The following is a 16,831-nucleotide window of genomic DNA, read 5'->3' as shown; positions in this document are numbered from 1 at the left end:
CAATTTTCCTGTAGCTTTATGACTATTAGGTTATTCTGTTTGATTGCTGAACTGATTTGCAGAGGATTGACAGTTCTTTGGCAAGATTTCAGTGCAAATCATACAACAAAAAAATCTAGTCTCATTGGGCAATCATCTGCATTAAATATGTGATATTTGTCCTATCTCAGGCTGATTGCTTTGCTATCCTTATTTTAAAGAAACCGTAACCCTTTGTAGACTGGCAGAGAGGCTTCTTTGTTCGTTCTTGAGTATTTTTATTTCTTTTAATCTTGTCTTACAGGGCATTATTCAGCAATGCTCATTCACAAGGTGGGATAGTGAGGAGATTTGGTGGGGAGACTTAAGACTCAATATCAATGTTGTTCCTCAGCTGGCTTACAAAAAAATAAAGCTTCAGTAATGTGAGTTAGAAGATTTTGTCAGTCATTTTCTACCCTTTGCTAAATCCTAAATGACATCTAACATTCTCCAAACAGGTTAATTGATCTTGGTTGTTTGCTTCTCTCAAATCCCTCAGAAGAATTGGATTGAAAGCAGTAAAGTTTGACTTGCCCACATTTTAACAGATTTTATTCCTGAATAGTAACAGTACAGAAACAAAACATGCAATGATCGAGGCTTTACAGATAATTGGAATATTAAACAATTAGCGATTTGTGTCATTGTACAACCTGATGTAGATATGGTATGATACCATACTCTGCCCTATACATATACTGTATAAATCTGCTGAAATTGTTCAAAAATGAGTATTTTAAGGTCATAGATTTTAGTTAATTCACTCATGCCATCTCCTAAGTACTCTACTTGTTGGGTCTGTTGCTGTTCATTAACGTCCCTTTCCTTTACGTCTGGTCGTGTGGGGCTGTAGTCCCTCCATGCATCCAACACCTCCTTTCAAATTTAAATTAATCTACTCCAGTAGTTTTTCACAGATGATGTATTCTTATCAAGGCCCCTCACAGTAGCACCCAACTTCCCTTCATCCCGTGCAGTGAAAGCTGCACTTCCTTCTATGTAGTATTCAGAAAGATTCTTCTCCTACTCCTTCTCCTTCCTTCACAGTATTGATAAAACTGTAGCTTCCTCTGAAACTGGTATTAACCGCATCGCTTAAAGTGACAAAATCTATCTGATGATACTCCACAACATGTTACTACTATGGGGTTATTTAATTTATGTCAGTGTACATAAAAATCTTAATTCCCCACTGCGTATCTTCATAAAAGCAAATCCTATGAATGGAAGTTCATTCACAACAACATAACTCCTAGCCAGTCAATCAATAGTCAAATTGATTTTGAACTCGTCTTGATCACTATCTTAGGCTCTGGTGGTGACTTTGATCTCAGTGTTACACATTGCTGCCTTTTGTCCAGGTTTGCATTACTGGATGAAGAATTTTAAAATGTAAAGCAAACAAAAAAGATGGAAAATAGATTGCTTCTCTCAAATGGTGTGTTGTAATATAGAGCTCTTTTTATGCAAACCATTCTGAAATGAAATAATTTGGTTTGGATAATCAAGAATTTGGATAACTGGAAATTAAATATGTTAAATTGACATAAAAATGCTACAAGTATTATTTGAAACTTTTAATGATTGCAAAGAACACTGCCAAATAAACAGGAGTACTGTAGATTATTACACCAAGTTAGGTTTTAAGATCATTGGGTGTTGGCATACTTTGCCTACACTTGTCAAAATATATTATAGATTGCAACAGCCTTTAGCACAAATTGTTCTCTTAGTTGTTTTGAAACAATGACTCCAGCATGTGTTTATTTTGTAGTTATTGGTAATAAGATTACTGCTAGCACCATAATGATTCACTACATTTAAATTCAAAGTGCAACAAAATCTGGGAGTTTGTTGTAAAGTTGTGTTATCATTCTCGGGATTCTTATGTTTTGAGATTAGGTCACATGATTTGTCCCTGTCCTATGCAACATACTTCTTGTGTAGCAATCACTAGAGGCCACAATTCATTAATATCAGAATGTTAGAATTGAATTGTAGCCAATAACTCACTCCCAAGCATTTGTATCTTTTTATTATGTACACTGAATATTATTTTAGAAAGCATGCACACTTTGCATACTTCCTGTTATGCTTTGCAGCAGGCATTGAGCATGATTGTAAGAGCTGAGGCAATGCGACGTAGGGTACAAAGGATATTGAAACTGTTTGCTACCTGAAGATATGCTGATCAAATTACATATGTGGTAGTTTCTGACACTGATTTACCAATTTGTACATTGTTCAGTATATGTTTGAACAGCAGTTGTCCAGAAGGATTCAGATGGCTTATCAACAATGTTCAAGTTGTTTATTAACTTCACCCAATCTCAAAATGTCATCACACCTTTCAACTCCCTCAGTATCTGCTATTTTATTTCATGTACATTATTATTGTAAATTATTTAAACATTCATTTACTTCCAGTGTCAGCACATTGTTTTCAAAAGTCCCTTGTATGTACACTACTAACTTCAGACAAGCTTTTGTGAGTAAACAATTATACCACGTGACTGGTAGAAATATATTACAAGGTTTTAATGTGCTGTGTCTTAACTAGGTTACAGTGTACTTATGTAGGCCACAAAAGGATAATTTACTGTATTGAATTTCCACTTAGCATCCACTCTGTACTGCATTCCAGAATGCAGTAGCCAACAATGCCTACAGAATAATCAAAATAATGATTTTTTTCCTCTTGTCTCTTCAATGCCTATGTCACTATATAGTGCATACGGTTATAGTCAATTGCTCTGAGGTAATGTTAACCAGCATTGCATTTTATTTACTTGATGTCATATTACATACAGCAAAAAGACATAATCTTGGAACACATGTTGATCTGTAATGGTTTCGTATTTTAAAGCTGAAACTATTTTAAGTCAGCACTTTTGTTCCTGTGATGTTAATTAAATGGTTGCTTTATTCATGTCAATTAGGAACTATGATTTATATTGTGTATATTTATTTTTGCAGATGATAAGACTTGAACAGACAATCAAACAGCTTGAGGAAGAAAGGACCCGACTGCAGGAACACTGCCATGAATTAGTGGAGGAAAATGGACAGCTTCATGCACGACTGGAGGTGGCGAACTTAGCTGTGCAAAGTGAGCAGAATGCTATGTCGATGGAGGTCAGTTATTAGCTTTTGTTCAATGAGTCGTCATGATTCACTGTATGCAATCCTGACTTCCTAATGTACAGAAAAATACCTTGTATGTGCCTTAAAGAATTCACTTCATGCATTATAGCTTGAAAATACTATGCGGTGATAACTATTTCAAGCAGATTCTTCATTTGTTCTCCACATACTAATGAATTTATGAATACAGGAAAATCATTGGAGTATTCTCTCGCCAATGCATTTTTGAAATCATTGCGTATGTCATCTGACCCTCCCCCTTTCCATCTGATAATTTCTTTTCTCCCCCCCACCCCTTCTCCGTGAACTATTACCATCATCTTTATTGGCCTGTTGCTGACAGTAGTCACTGACCTTGAAATTGGATTGTAAAACAGGCGCCTAAGGGTCCAATATAGCAGATGGCGTGCGTTCGCTCATTCCATGCCAGAAGTGCACCGCCTGCCATATTGTCAAGGACTGCTCAGTAGGCATTCAGGTGCCTGAAACTGGCGTTAGGCCCATTGCATATGCAAATCAGAGGCCTAATACTTGTTTCAGGCCCCTTTGTGGAATTGGACTGCGAATGACCAATTAAGAAGTGCTGTATGTTTAAAGCTGGTCATTTAACTTTTTTTTATAGCTGAGAGTGCCAATAAAGTTGGTTAATGGAGGTGTGGTAGTTTGACCTTGACCTTTTTTCCGAGTTTGATTTGAAGTTTTTTTTAATGAGCATTTTGTCATATATCACCGGGTAGGAGTACTTAATTATATTATAAATTTACAAAAATATTTCTGATCTGTACATATTGCCATCTTTCATTTCTGATTTTGGACAAAAATAGTGCATCTTCACTAAGTCTATTGTGAGAGGTTTTTGGCCTGATGTAACAAGGAAAGCCCTGAAAGACAGAAGAACAGCTTAGAACAAAGAACAGCATATCCTGAAGACTCCAATCGTTGTTCTGCAACATGAGAAAAGTCCAGCGAATTATCCCAATATTGCACTATTCCTATGATTTGTCACTCCAGTAGTAGAGTTTTGTTTGGAGGCAGAATGCACATGTAGTTGAAACAAGGGTATTGAGTTTGATGCCATTGTTATTCTAGGAGCTCATGTACTTTCACAATGATTTGGAGTTGTATTCACCAATCTGACTCTTACTTTGAAATAGTGGCATGTACTCAACTCCATGCACAGTGGGGAGAAAAATTGTGCGTACAAGATTGTGATGTACAACGATTTCAAAAAGTTAGGCAGTGAAATAGTAAAGCTGAAAAAAGTTGTTGGTGAAAGTTCCTTGGACTGGAGTCTGATATGGCTTTGTCTGACAGATATGAGGTTTATAATTTGTTTAAATTTTGACTGCCAAAGCTGCTGTTTTAATGTACACCTTTATTTAAAGAAAAGAGCTGGACAATTATCTGGTTAAGGGGATTGAAGGTTATAAGGATATGTCAGACTGAAGTGTTCAAATACTCTGTGGAACCTATAGTTCAAGTTATGTTGTTCTCTTTGGAATGCAACGAGACAAAGCTGGATAATGTAGATTGAATGTGGATGTGGTTCATGCTATCCAGCATAACACAGGATTTCCAAGATTTCAACAACATCCGTCAATCTGCATTGTCCAGAAGTATCAAGCAGGCGATTAATGCCTTGTTTGCCTGATAAAGCAATTACATTCCTTTTACCATAGACAAAAAGTAACAACATGAGAGGGCAAATGGCCACTTTTACAAATGGCAGGATTTCCAGAAGTACATGGTGTCACCAATGGCACCCATGTGGCCCTATGGGATCCTGCACACAATAGCTATACATTCATGAACATTAAAGGCTACCACTCCAACATTCAGCTTGTCAGTGACCATTAGCATAAGGCCTTGGACGTCATTAATCATAATATCTTTATTTTAAGGCAGTTCACTATCCCTCTATTTTTTAATCACAAAGAAGAGTGCCAGTTTGGCTCCTTGGAAGCCAAAGGAATAGCTGCAAAACAGGCACAATGAGGTGCATGAAGCTGCTAGAATAATTATCAAACGCAAAGTAAGCATTTTGAAACGGATGTCTTGACAGAGCAGGGGTGTTTTACAATATATCTGGACGAAATCTCCAGGATCATCATGGTCCACTGCATATTGCACAACTTCATGAGTTATAACTATGGAGCACCTAGAGTAGGAGGACAACTGATTGCAGCAAGATGGTGAAGAAACAAGCAGGAGGATCTGGAAGATTGTGTTACTGAAGTCCCTTTGTAGGCTTCTGATGATACACAGCTCTCTCATTGATGAGACCTTCTCCAACTCCCCACCCACCTATTGTATCAGAAGATTCCTGTCCATCTTCCTTACACTGTCATCAAAAACAACATCATGTACACTGCTTTTTACTGCTGATATTTTATCCAGAACCATACCAAGAACAATCTTTGGACACAGTTGAACTCGGGTGCAAGCAAACATGAATACCCTAAAATTGATCTCTGTGGGTGATGGGGGTGTAGTGAATTGAGCAGTGGATGAGACTGGTGATGCAGATGGTAGGATATGCCACTTGAAGCTTGAGCTCACTCACCTTAACAACTCGTGTTAAATCATTGAACTTCATCCTGTACTGCATTCATATTCTTGGAGCTATGTCTGGAGGGCCTCTTGCCCCCCTGCGGATACAGGATGCCCCTCCTTCTCTCCACCTCTTGCACCAAGGCCTCCAGTGCATCTTCAGAGAACCTTACTCACAATCTCTCCCAGGCGCAGCCATTCTTCAAAGTATCACAGCACAGATTCAGTTTTGAAACAACGCCCATCACTTCTTGCAGCCACAATGCATGTCCCCTTTAAGGGGTGCAGGCTGCCTTTAAGAAGCACGAGCCACTCGCGATATCGCCCCCCCTCCCCCGATGCATGCACGCCAATCAATAGCGTAGGTAGCACTGGCTGTACGCAGCAATTATTTAAAACAGCAGGCAACACGAATGTAACATGCTGCCTGCAGTGCAAAGACCGGGCACGGATTAATCGCATGCCATGATCCCAGCGCCCGTTTTCAGGGGTTATCCAATTTAACCCCCCTAGTGTTTAGCATCGGTGCTTCTCTTTAGTGACACTATATGACATGCTGTAGACTCTAATCTAGTACTCATTCTATGTGCTGGTAGTAAGGTGCTGCGTGTTGTATGTCAGGGAGCCTCTGGGGAGCAATGGTGGCCTTCTATCTCTGCCACATCTGCAGCTGTGGGGCCTGCACATTTTCTACCATGTATGTGGTCATTTGAATGGTATGGTGTGAGGACATGCTGTAATCGTAAAAGACAGCACCTTCATCCATGCCAACTCTAGCCATGCCCCTTCTTTTGGGCACTGCCTCACCATGCCAAATGATCAGCATGACAGCAAAACTGATGACACCATTGAGATCGCATTGTGATCCTCAAGCAAGTAGAAACCAAAAGAAAGCCTATTCCATACTGTGGCCCAAGGCCTCCACAACAAAAGCCCGAGCATTAATGAGTGATGCTGTGCCACTGTGGAAAGGTGCCAATTGAAGTCGAGGCACATCTCCACAAAAATAGAGGAAAAATGAAAAACCAGTTACCCAAGTTTAATCTTCTGCACCTTCTAGCAATTGCCTGCATAGTCCTTGGGAGCAGGACTTAGCCTCTTTTGTTAACAAGGGAAGGTGGATGCCACTGGGAGATGGTGAGAAGGAAAAATTTACTTTTTTAAATTGGAAAAAAATGCATTCAGATCTGAGCCTAATTACCTCCCCTTGTAAGATCAGAGCTTAACTACCTCCTCTTAACAGTCAATGGCATTACTATCGCTGAATCCCCCACCAGCAACACGCTGGGGGGAATCACCATTGACCAGAAACTCAATTAGACCAGCCACATAAATGCCCTGGCTACTAGAGCAGGTCAGAAGCTTGTTGTTCTGCAGCGAGCAGCTCACCTCCTGACTCCCCAAATCCTCTCCACCTCTTACATGGCCCAAGTCAGGAGTGTGATGGAGTACTCACCACTTGCCTGGATGGGTGCAGTTGCAACAACACTCAAGAAGCTCAACATTATCCTGGACAAAGTAGTCTACTTGATTGGCACCCCATCCACGAGTTTAAAAATCCACCACCGGCGTACTGTGGCAGCTGTGTGCACTATCTACAGGATACACTGCAGCATGTCGTCATGGCTTCCTCAGCAGCACCTCCCAAACCCGTGACCTCCACCATCTAGAAGGACAAGGGCAGCAGGTGCAATGGAACACCATCACCTCCAAGATCCTCTTTAAGTCACACACCATCCTGATTTGGACATATACATGCCATTCCTTCATCATCACTGTGTCAAAATCCTGGAACTCCCTACCTAACAGTATTGTAGGAGTACCTTCACCACAAGGACTGCAGCGGTTCAAGAAGGTGGCTGACCATCACCTTCTCTAGGGAAACTAGGGATGGGTAATCAATGCCGGCTTTTCTAGCAATGCCCATATCCCAAGATTGAATTTTAAAAAAACATATCAGATCCTATTGTAAGTAACATGAGGGAAATGTCCTGATCCAATCTAACTAATAACACATTATCCCAATATTGCTCCATACTTAATATATTGCTGATTTATGATATGTAAATGAAAGACAGGTGACATAACAAAAATATGAGTCATTTCCTCTCGTATGGATTTCAGTTTAGTATTTGATATATTTTTTAAGGTATGACATGTTTGCATAAGAAAAGCAGCAAAGAAAACAGAAAATCTTTGTTGTGACATATTTGTCACATCATGATAAAGAATCCTTTTCATGTCGCTATTGTTGCTAACTGTGCATTATAAATAAATGAAAGTTTTTTTTGCTCAGTTGCGTAGGAAAGAAGGCTTGATTCACAAGTTGAAAAACGAAAGGATTGCCTTGCAGGACAAAACTAATGCAACTGAAGAAAAGGTAAGTATTCTGCATGGCTTGCAACTCACCTTTGATATAAATCTTCCAGAGTTTAGCACAAAAAAAAACCATTCGCTGTGCATTTATCACAAATAATAGCACACTTATGCACCAAACAGTTGCTAAGTAGAGCTGAAATCATTTGATTTCAAAAAGTATTTTCAAATTATTTTGGTCATTTGTATTGGCATGGTCATTACAGTATAGATATACATATCGTTCTTAAAGTTGTGGTGTACTGCTATTGGAATTATACCCTCCTGCCAGTGGACTTTTGCAGCGCCACCACTGTTGTAAGGATGTAATTACAATGTGGCAAATTTGCATCGGCAGTTTCTAATATAAATGTGAACATAGGAATTTATAAAGGAAATATAAAAATAAAGACAGAATATGTGACTTTAAGATAGGGACTGAATTATATCTACACACCCTGATCCAATTAACCCCTACCGTCTAACCCTGCTTAACCTGAAGACTACACTGGGCCTTGACTCCCCGTGTGCAATGCCTTGGGACATTGACTAGCATATTATTAAAGTCAGTACATCTGTCGTGCCTTCTCCAATGTGAATACTTCTTATGGAGTTTTCAAAACTCCTTAGCTCGTACTGCAATTAAGAAATTCTTAACCACCTCTATGCCTCTGCTTCCCAAATTGCCATACGTTTTGCTATTTACCTGTAAATAATATAAAATCAAGGTATTGTATAAAAATAAGAACAGAATGTATGACTTTAAATGTGGTCTGAATTATGTCTGCATGCATTGCTCGAATTATCCCTTGCCCTCGAAACAGGCTTCACCTGAAGACTACACTTGGTCTTCATTCCCCACGTGCAATGCCACCAGACATTGACTAATATATCAAATTCAGTCAGTCGGATACACGTTCCATTGAAAATTTCTGTGTAAACCAGCCCATGTGGGAAATTTAGCACAAGAACTAAAGATAAAATTAAAAAATGAAACCACCATTTATTTCTCAGTAACTTGAAACTCCTAAAGTCCAAAATAAAGTTTTTGAAAAATAAAAAAATTCAAAAAAATTACATATTTTCTAATAGTATTTATCCATTGTACTATTTTTTAATGTCTTCATTAAAGGTTTTACATTAGGGCCTCAACCGCTCCCAAAAACCTGGGCTTTGATTTGGTATTTCTGCCCAATTTTTTTTTTATTCATTCATGAGATGTGGGCATCACTGGCAAAGCCACCATTTATTGCCAATCCCTATTTGCCCTTGAGAAGGTGGTGATGAGCCGCCCTCTTGAACCGCTGCAGTCCGTGTGGTGAAGGTTCTCCCACAGTGCTGTTCGGTAGGGACTTCCAGGATATTGACCCAGCGACGATGAAGGAACGGCAATATATTTCCAAGTCAGGATGGTCAGAATAAGGGGTCGCCCATTTAAGACGGAAATGTGGTGGTGTTCCCATGCCCCTGCTGCCCTTGCCCTTCTAGGTGGTAGAGGTCGCGGGTTTGCGAGGTGCTGTCGAGGAAACCTTGGCGAGTTGCTGCAGTGCATCTTGTAGATGGTACACACTGCAGCCACGGTGTGCTGGTGGTGAAGGGAGTGAATGTTTAGGGTGGTGGATGGGATGTCAATCAAGTGAGCTGCTTTGTTCTGGATGGTGTCGAGCTTCTTGAGTGTTGTTGGATCTGCACTCATCCAGGCAAGTGGAGAGTATTCCATCACACTCCTGACTTATGCCTTATAGATGGTGGAAAGGCTCTGGGGAGTCAGGAGGTGAGTCACTCGCCGCAGAATACCCAACCTCTGACCTGCTCTTGTAGCCACAGTATTTATGTGGCTGGTCCAGTTTAGTTTCTGGTCAATGGCGACCCCCAGGATGTTGATGGTGGGGGATTCGGCAATGGTAATGCCGTTGACTGTCAAGGGGAGGTGGTTAGATGCTCTCTTGTTGAAGATGGTCATTGCCTGGCACTTGTCTGGCACGAATGTTATTTGCCACTTATCAGCCCAAACCTGGATGTTGTCCAGGTGTTGCTGCATACGGGTACGGACTGCTTCGTTATCTGAGGGGTTGCGAATGGAACTGAACACTGTGCAATCATCAGCGAACATCCTCACTTCTGACATGATGGAGGGAAAGTCATTGATGAAGCCGCTGATGATGGTTGGGCCTAGGACACTGCCCTGAGGAACTCCTGTAGTGATATCCTGTGGCTGAGCTGATTGGCCTCCAAGAACTACTGCCATTTTCCTTTGTGCTAGGTATGACTCCAGCCACTGGAGAGTTTTCCCCCTGATTACACTTGAATACTAAAGTTTCATTTTATTTTAAAAAGCTAAAGATGACTGACAGCTTTCTTATACAGATACACCAACGTATGAAATTGACAGGCAGGAGAAAACCAGCTGGTCCATCAAGCCTGCCCCACATCATGATGGCCGGAAACACTTCTTCCCTCACCAGACCACCCCACCCCCACCCCGCCTCACACCCACTCCAGCAGCCATGTAATCTCCTGGGAGAGGTGAAAAAAAAAACAGGGCCAATAAGGGAAATAATACTCTGTAAAATTCCTCTCCGACCTCATCAGGTGATCGAAACAAGTCTAGGAGATCACATGGACCAAGTGTTATCTATAACGTCACTTACCTTCTATATGATGCGATCTCTGCCCCAGTCAGGGACTGGTCCAGCTCTCTCTTGAAGGCATGCAGAGAGTCAGCACCCACAGCACTAGGTGGCAATGTATTCCAGAGGCTCACAATTCTCTGGGAAAAGAAGCATTGCCTAACATCTAGTCTATTCCTGCTCTTCCATAGTTTAAACTCATGTCCTCTGGTCCTCCCAATCTGTTAAACTGGAATAATCTATCAATAGGGACGCTATCCAGCCCTTTAATTTTATAGACCGCTATCAGGTCACCTCTACGCTGTTCTAAAGAAAATTGACCAAGGTCCTTGAGCCTATCTGAGTAGTTGAGGTTCTTTAAGCTGGGAATTATTCTTGTCGCTCTCCTCTGGACTATTTACAAGGCCACCATATCGCCCATCATGTGAGGAGACCAGAATTGGGCACAGTACTCTCGACGCGGTCTGACCAGCGATCCGTCTCATGTCAAAATGATGTCCTTTGATTTATACCAAATGGTTCTATTAATACAACCATATTAGTTTTAGCTACAGTTTCTCTACATTGGTCAATAACTTTTAACGATCTGTGCACAATAACACCAAAATCTTTTTCTCTTTCAACCTCTTTCAGTATTGTTTCCTGCAAATGATGCATGTATTCAGTGTTGGCCCTAGCAACATGCATGGCACTACATTTGTTGTAAATGATGCAAAATAGAATTTGGGTAGATTTTCAAAGTAATTCTTTCCTTAATACAAAGCTAAAATAAAATGTTTATTTTGAGTTTCCTGACAAATATTCACCAGTTCACCATTAAACTGCAAATAATCTTAATCTCTACTTTGTTTAAAGGGATAATGGTGCTATCTTACAGTTAAAGTGGTAGGGCATGTGATGCTTTCAGTGATGACAATGATCTGAATCTTGTCAAGTGGCTTTGGCAACACATAATCTTACAAATCCCTAATTTGAAATAAGCAGTATAATTAATTTAAAGGGTTTGTGCCATAGAAGTGTCTTTTTTGGAGAAAATAATAGTTAACGTGCTATATTTTGAAGCCTCAGGTTTGATTTTAATTTATTTTAGCACAGTGAAACTTCCATAACATTTGAAGGCAGCTGAGACTTCTTTGCTTTTGGGCAGAGATGGTAGAGGAGGGAGAAAGGGGTGGAGTCAGGTGGGCCAGAATTGATCTGCAGCACCATACAATTTCATACAGGATTTTTACAATTACATGTTTTTTTTTCTGCAAGCATTCTTTGTCAAGGGCCTGGTTTAGTTTGTTCAGAATCCAGGTTGGAAGCAGTTGGGTCAAAATAAACCAGCGAAGGGTGAGCTTAGCTTGGAATACTAATTGATGGAAGTCAATGTTCCTGGTGCACAAGCACTTCTCTGGGAAGTTGTAGCTTCTTCGGGTCTTTTGTTTACCCAAGGGCTAGATTATAGCCTGCAGTCTTTACTTTTGAAGAAGCTTCTGGTTATTGGAATGCCAATAATTCATAAAATGTAATTGAATTTTGAAGAAAACATCATTTTGATAACATAAACGCAAGTCCAAAGAGGCACCGAAATGTCTTCTTGAATAATTTCCCACATCACTTCAGGTGATCTCTGTGTTACAATGAATAGTCTGCTTAATATCTGTGTGTACATAGTGTGCCACGTATTTTATCTAAATGGATGCCCAAAGGTAGGAAATTTCATGTAATAGTATTAGTATTATTGTTGGAGTTGTTTATTTTATGTCGATCTTTCCCTGACTTTTCACCACCTTACTAAATTATTTTCATGTGCTTTTGTTCTTCTAATGAGGTAGATTTTGACAGTGTGATAGTGTAAAACGGCTGATAGTGAATTGGCAGCCTGTTATACTTCTCTCCCAGCTTTTATTTCTGTTGACTTCAAACGGGCTGCCGATTCGCTATCACTTGTTTTACACTATTGCACAAAGTCAAAATCTACCAGTGTTTTTTCATTGCCTCACTGTGATGATCTTTGTTGATCATCCACCAGTTTTCACCACTTTCCAGCTTTTAGAAAACCTGCTTCTCTTTGACATGCGTCAATAGGTCCTTACTAATCTACAATGGCTCCTTGTCTGTCAACTTAAATTCTCATCCTCACTCACAAATCCCTTCACAACCACGTCCTACACTGCAATCTCTGCAATCTCCTCCAGGTTTGCATAACCTCCCACATCTTAGTTCTTTTACTCTGGCCTTTTATGCATCCCTCCTTCATTTGCCCCACCATTATTGGCAGAGTCTACAGCTGCCTTAGCCTTGGTCTCTGGAACTTCCTCCCTAAACCCCTCCCTTTCTCTTCATCTTTTTTTTAAAAAACTGTTCAAAACTGATATTTTCAATCAAGCTTTGTGAAGCACCTTGACACATTTTTCTTTAATGTTAAAGCTATATATAAACTTTTATTCTTCTTGTTCTATGTCAAGAAAGAAAAATAGTTCTGCTGTCTTGTATTTTTCTGAAGTCCCATTTTCAGATTAAGCAAATGTAAATTATCAATTTGTCAATAAGACCAGCACTACCAGACTAGAGATTTATAACATAACCTCACTGGATTTTGGATATTCTGAGATAATAAAGATGATTAATTGACAGCTTGGTATACTGAAAGTATATTTTTGAATAAAGCTATCACTTCTGGAATCCTAACCTTTTGAAACAAAGATCAAGTTAGCTTTTTGTCGATATGTTTATTAAATTTCATGAGCATTTCATTATTTTTCCTTTGGTAATTTGTACATTCCAGGACTGGAAAATGTTCGTAGACCACATGCAGTAATTCTTTCTATTGAATGTAGAAGTACCTTATTTTAAAAAGCAGCAGGACTATCATTATTTCTTTTCTTAGAACTGCAAAGAACAACATACATTTTAGGCTTCATTGTTGATGCTTCTGCTTCACTAGTATCTGAATCCATTAAGGACACTGTGTCCTAATTTTTAAAGATGTCTTTTCCATTAGAGAGAAAGTGCCTCTGAGATGATAAATTTTCTCTCTTTCTTAACTTTCACAATAGATTTTTCAATATGAGATGCAGATTGAACATCTGAGTCAACAGCTTAAATCAGCAGAAGCAGAGAGAGTGACCAGTGATAAGGCAATCCACAGCTTAGAGAGACAGCTGCAAGAATACAGAACACGCCATCGTGAAACCACAGAGGAGGTCACTGTTGTTATATTCTAAGCTATATTTGATTGTTGTTCTCAGCTCATGGTCTTTCACTTTAACATATCTATCCTTTAGTTACGCGAGTAGGCAAATAGCCCACAGATTCTCACAGATTGCAGTAATACTGATCAGACCTCTGGTAAATGAGGCAATGGTTCTTCTTCAGTGCTGTACTTAATTGAAAACTGAGGAACTGAACTGCATTGGTTAACAAACCTGAACAGAATCCCCATTAACTGATTGTTTTAATTAATTTGCTTAAGTTTCACCACTTCATGTTTTTGTATTCGTTCATGGGATGTGGGCGTCGCTGGCAAGGCCACCATTTATTGCCCATCCCTAATTGCCCTTGAGAAGGTGGTGGTGAGCCGCCTTCTTGAACCACTGCAGTCCGTTTGCTGAAGGTACTCCCACAGTCCTGTTAGGTAGGGAGTTCCAGGATTTTGACCCGGCGACGATGAAGGAACAGCGATATATTTCCAAGTTGGGATGGTGTGTGACTTGGAGGGGAAAGTGCAGGTGATGTTGTTCCCATGTGCCTGCTGCCCTTGTCCTTCTAGGTGGTAGAGCTCATGGGTTTGGAAGGTGCTGTCGAAGAAGCCTTGGCGAATACATCTTGTAGATGGTACACACTGCAGCCACTATGGGCCGGTGGTGGTGCAATCAAGCGGCTGCTTTGTCCTGGATGGTGTCGAGCTTCTTGAGTGTTGTTGGAGCTGCACTCATCCAGGCAAGTGGAGAGTATTCCATCACACTCTTGACTTGTGCCTTGTAGATGGTGGAAAGGCTTTGGGGAGTCTGGAGGTGAGTCACTCGCCGCAGAATACCCAGCCTCTGACCTGCTCTTGCAGCCACAGTATTCATGTAGCTGGTCCAGTTAAGTTTCTGGTCAAGATGACCCCCAGGATGTTGATGGTGGGGGATTCGGCGATGGTAATGCCGTTGAATGTCAAGGGGAGGTGATTAGATTCTCTCTTGTTGGAGATGGTCATTGCCTGGCACTTGCCGGCGCGAATGTTACTTGCCACTTATGAGCCCAAGCCTGGATGTTGTCCAGGTCCGGCTGCAAGTGGGCATGGGCTGCTTCATTATCTGAGGGGTTGCGAATGGAACTGAACATTGTGCAATCATCAGCGAACATCCCCATTTCTGACCTTATGATGGAGGGAAGATCATTGATGAAGCAGCTGAAGATGGTTGGGCCGAGGACACTGCCCTGAGGAACTCCTGCAGCAAAGTCCTGGGGCTGAGATGATTGGCTTCCAACAACCACTACCATCTTCCTTTGTGCTAGGTATGACCCAAGCCACTGGAGAGTTTTTCCCCTGATTCCCAGTGACTTCAATTCTACTAGGGCTCCTTGGTGCCACACTCGGTCAAATGCTGCCTTGATGTCAAGGGCAGTTACTCTCACCTCACCTGTGGAATTCAGCTCTTTTGTCCGTGTTTGGATCAAGGCTGTAACGAGGTCTGGAGCCGAGTGGTCCTGGCGGAACCCAAACTGAGCATTGGTGAGCAGGTTATTGGTGAGTAAGTGTCGCTTGATAGCACTGTCGAGGACACCTTCCATCACTTTGCTGATGATTGAGAGTAGACTGATGGGGCGATAATTGGCCGGATTGGATTCGTCCTGCTTTTTGTGGACAGGACATACCTGGGCAATTATCCACATTGTCGTGTAGATACCAGTGTTGTAGCTGTACTGGAACAGTTTGGCTAGAGGCACGGCTAGTTCTGGAGCACAAGTCTTCAGTACTACAGCTGGGATGTTGTCGGGGCCCATAGCCTTTGTTGTATCCAGCGCTCTCAGCTGTTTCTTGATATTACGTGGAGTGAATCGAATTGGCTGAAGACTGGCTTCTGTGATGGTGGGGATATCGGGAGGAGGCCGAGATGGATCATCCATTCGGCACTTCTGGCTGAAGATGTTTGCAAACGCTTTAGCCTTGTCTTTTGCACTCACGTGCTGGACTCTGCCATCATTGAGGATGGGGCTGTTTACAGAGCCTCCTCCTCCCGTTAGTTGTTTAATTGTCCACCACCATTCACGACTGGATGTAGCAGGACTGCAGAGCTTTGATCTGATCCGTTGGTTGTGGAATTGCTTAGCTCTGTCTATAGCATGTTGCTTCCACTGTTTAGCATGCTTGTAGTCCTGTGTTGTAGCTTCACCAGCTTAGCACCTCATTTTTAGGTACGCCTGGTGCTGCTCCTGGCATGCTCTTCCTCACTCCTGTTGATCCCCTGTCTTGTTGATAATGGTAGAGTGAGGAATATGCCAGGCCATTAGGTTACAGATTGTGCTGGAATACAAATCTGCTGCTGCTGATGGCCCACAGCACCTCATGGATGCCCAGTTTTGAGCTGGTAGATCTGTTCTGAATCGATCCCATTTATCACGGTGGTAGTGCCACACAACACGTTGGATGGTGTCCTCAGTGCAAAGACAGGACTTCGTCTCCACGAGAACTGTGCGGTGGTCACTCCTACCAAGACTGTACTGGACAGATGCCTCTGCGACAGGTAGATTGGTGAGGACAAGGTCAAGTAGGTTTTTCCCTCGTGTTGGTTCGCTCACCGCCTGCCGTAGGCCCAGTCTGGCAGCTGTGTGCTTCAGGACTCGGCCAGCTCGGTCAATCGTGGTGCTACCGAATCACTCTTGGTGATGGACATTGAAGTCCCCCACCCAAAATACATTCTGTGCCCTTGCTACCCTCAGTGCTTCCTCCAAGTGGTGCTCAACATGGAGGAGGACTGATTCATCAGCTGAGGGAGGGCAGTAGGTGGTAATCAACAGGAGGTTTTGTTGTCCATGTTTGACCTGATGCCATGAGATTTCATGGGGTCTGGAGTCAATGTTGAGGACTCCCATGGCCACTCCCTCCTGACTGTATATCACAGTATCGCCACCTCTTGTGGGTCTGTCCTGCCGGT

At 41.5% G+C, this 16,831-nt stretch overlaps 1 protein-coding gene across 1 annotated transcript in view; it reads left to right on the top strand.

Annotated features, from left to right (window-relative positions):
* LOC137333349 (early endosome antigen 1) overlaps window positions 1-16,831 on the top strand; it is a 586,801-nt gene that overhangs the window by 378,345 nt on the left and 191,625 nt on the right. The window contains exons 16-17 of the mRNA XM_067997503.1: window positions 2,998-3,156; window positions 8,012-8,095. Of these exons, the coding sequence (XP_067853604.1) occupies window positions 2,998-3,156; window positions 8,012-8,095 (243 nt within the window). The remainder of the gene's footprint in view (window positions 1-2,997; window positions 3,157-8,011; window positions 8,096-16,831) is intronic.

This window comes from Heptranchias perlo, chromosome 16 (genome assembly GCF_035084215.1).
Source record: "Heptranchias perlo isolate sHepPer1 chromosome 16, sHepPer1.hap1, whole genome shotgun sequence".
Taxonomy (NCBI): Eukaryota; Metazoa; Chordata; class Chondrichthyes; order Hexanchiformes; family Hexanchidae; genus Heptranchias; species Heptranchias perlo.
This window is presented reverse-complemented; position numbering and strand designations above follow the sequence as displayed.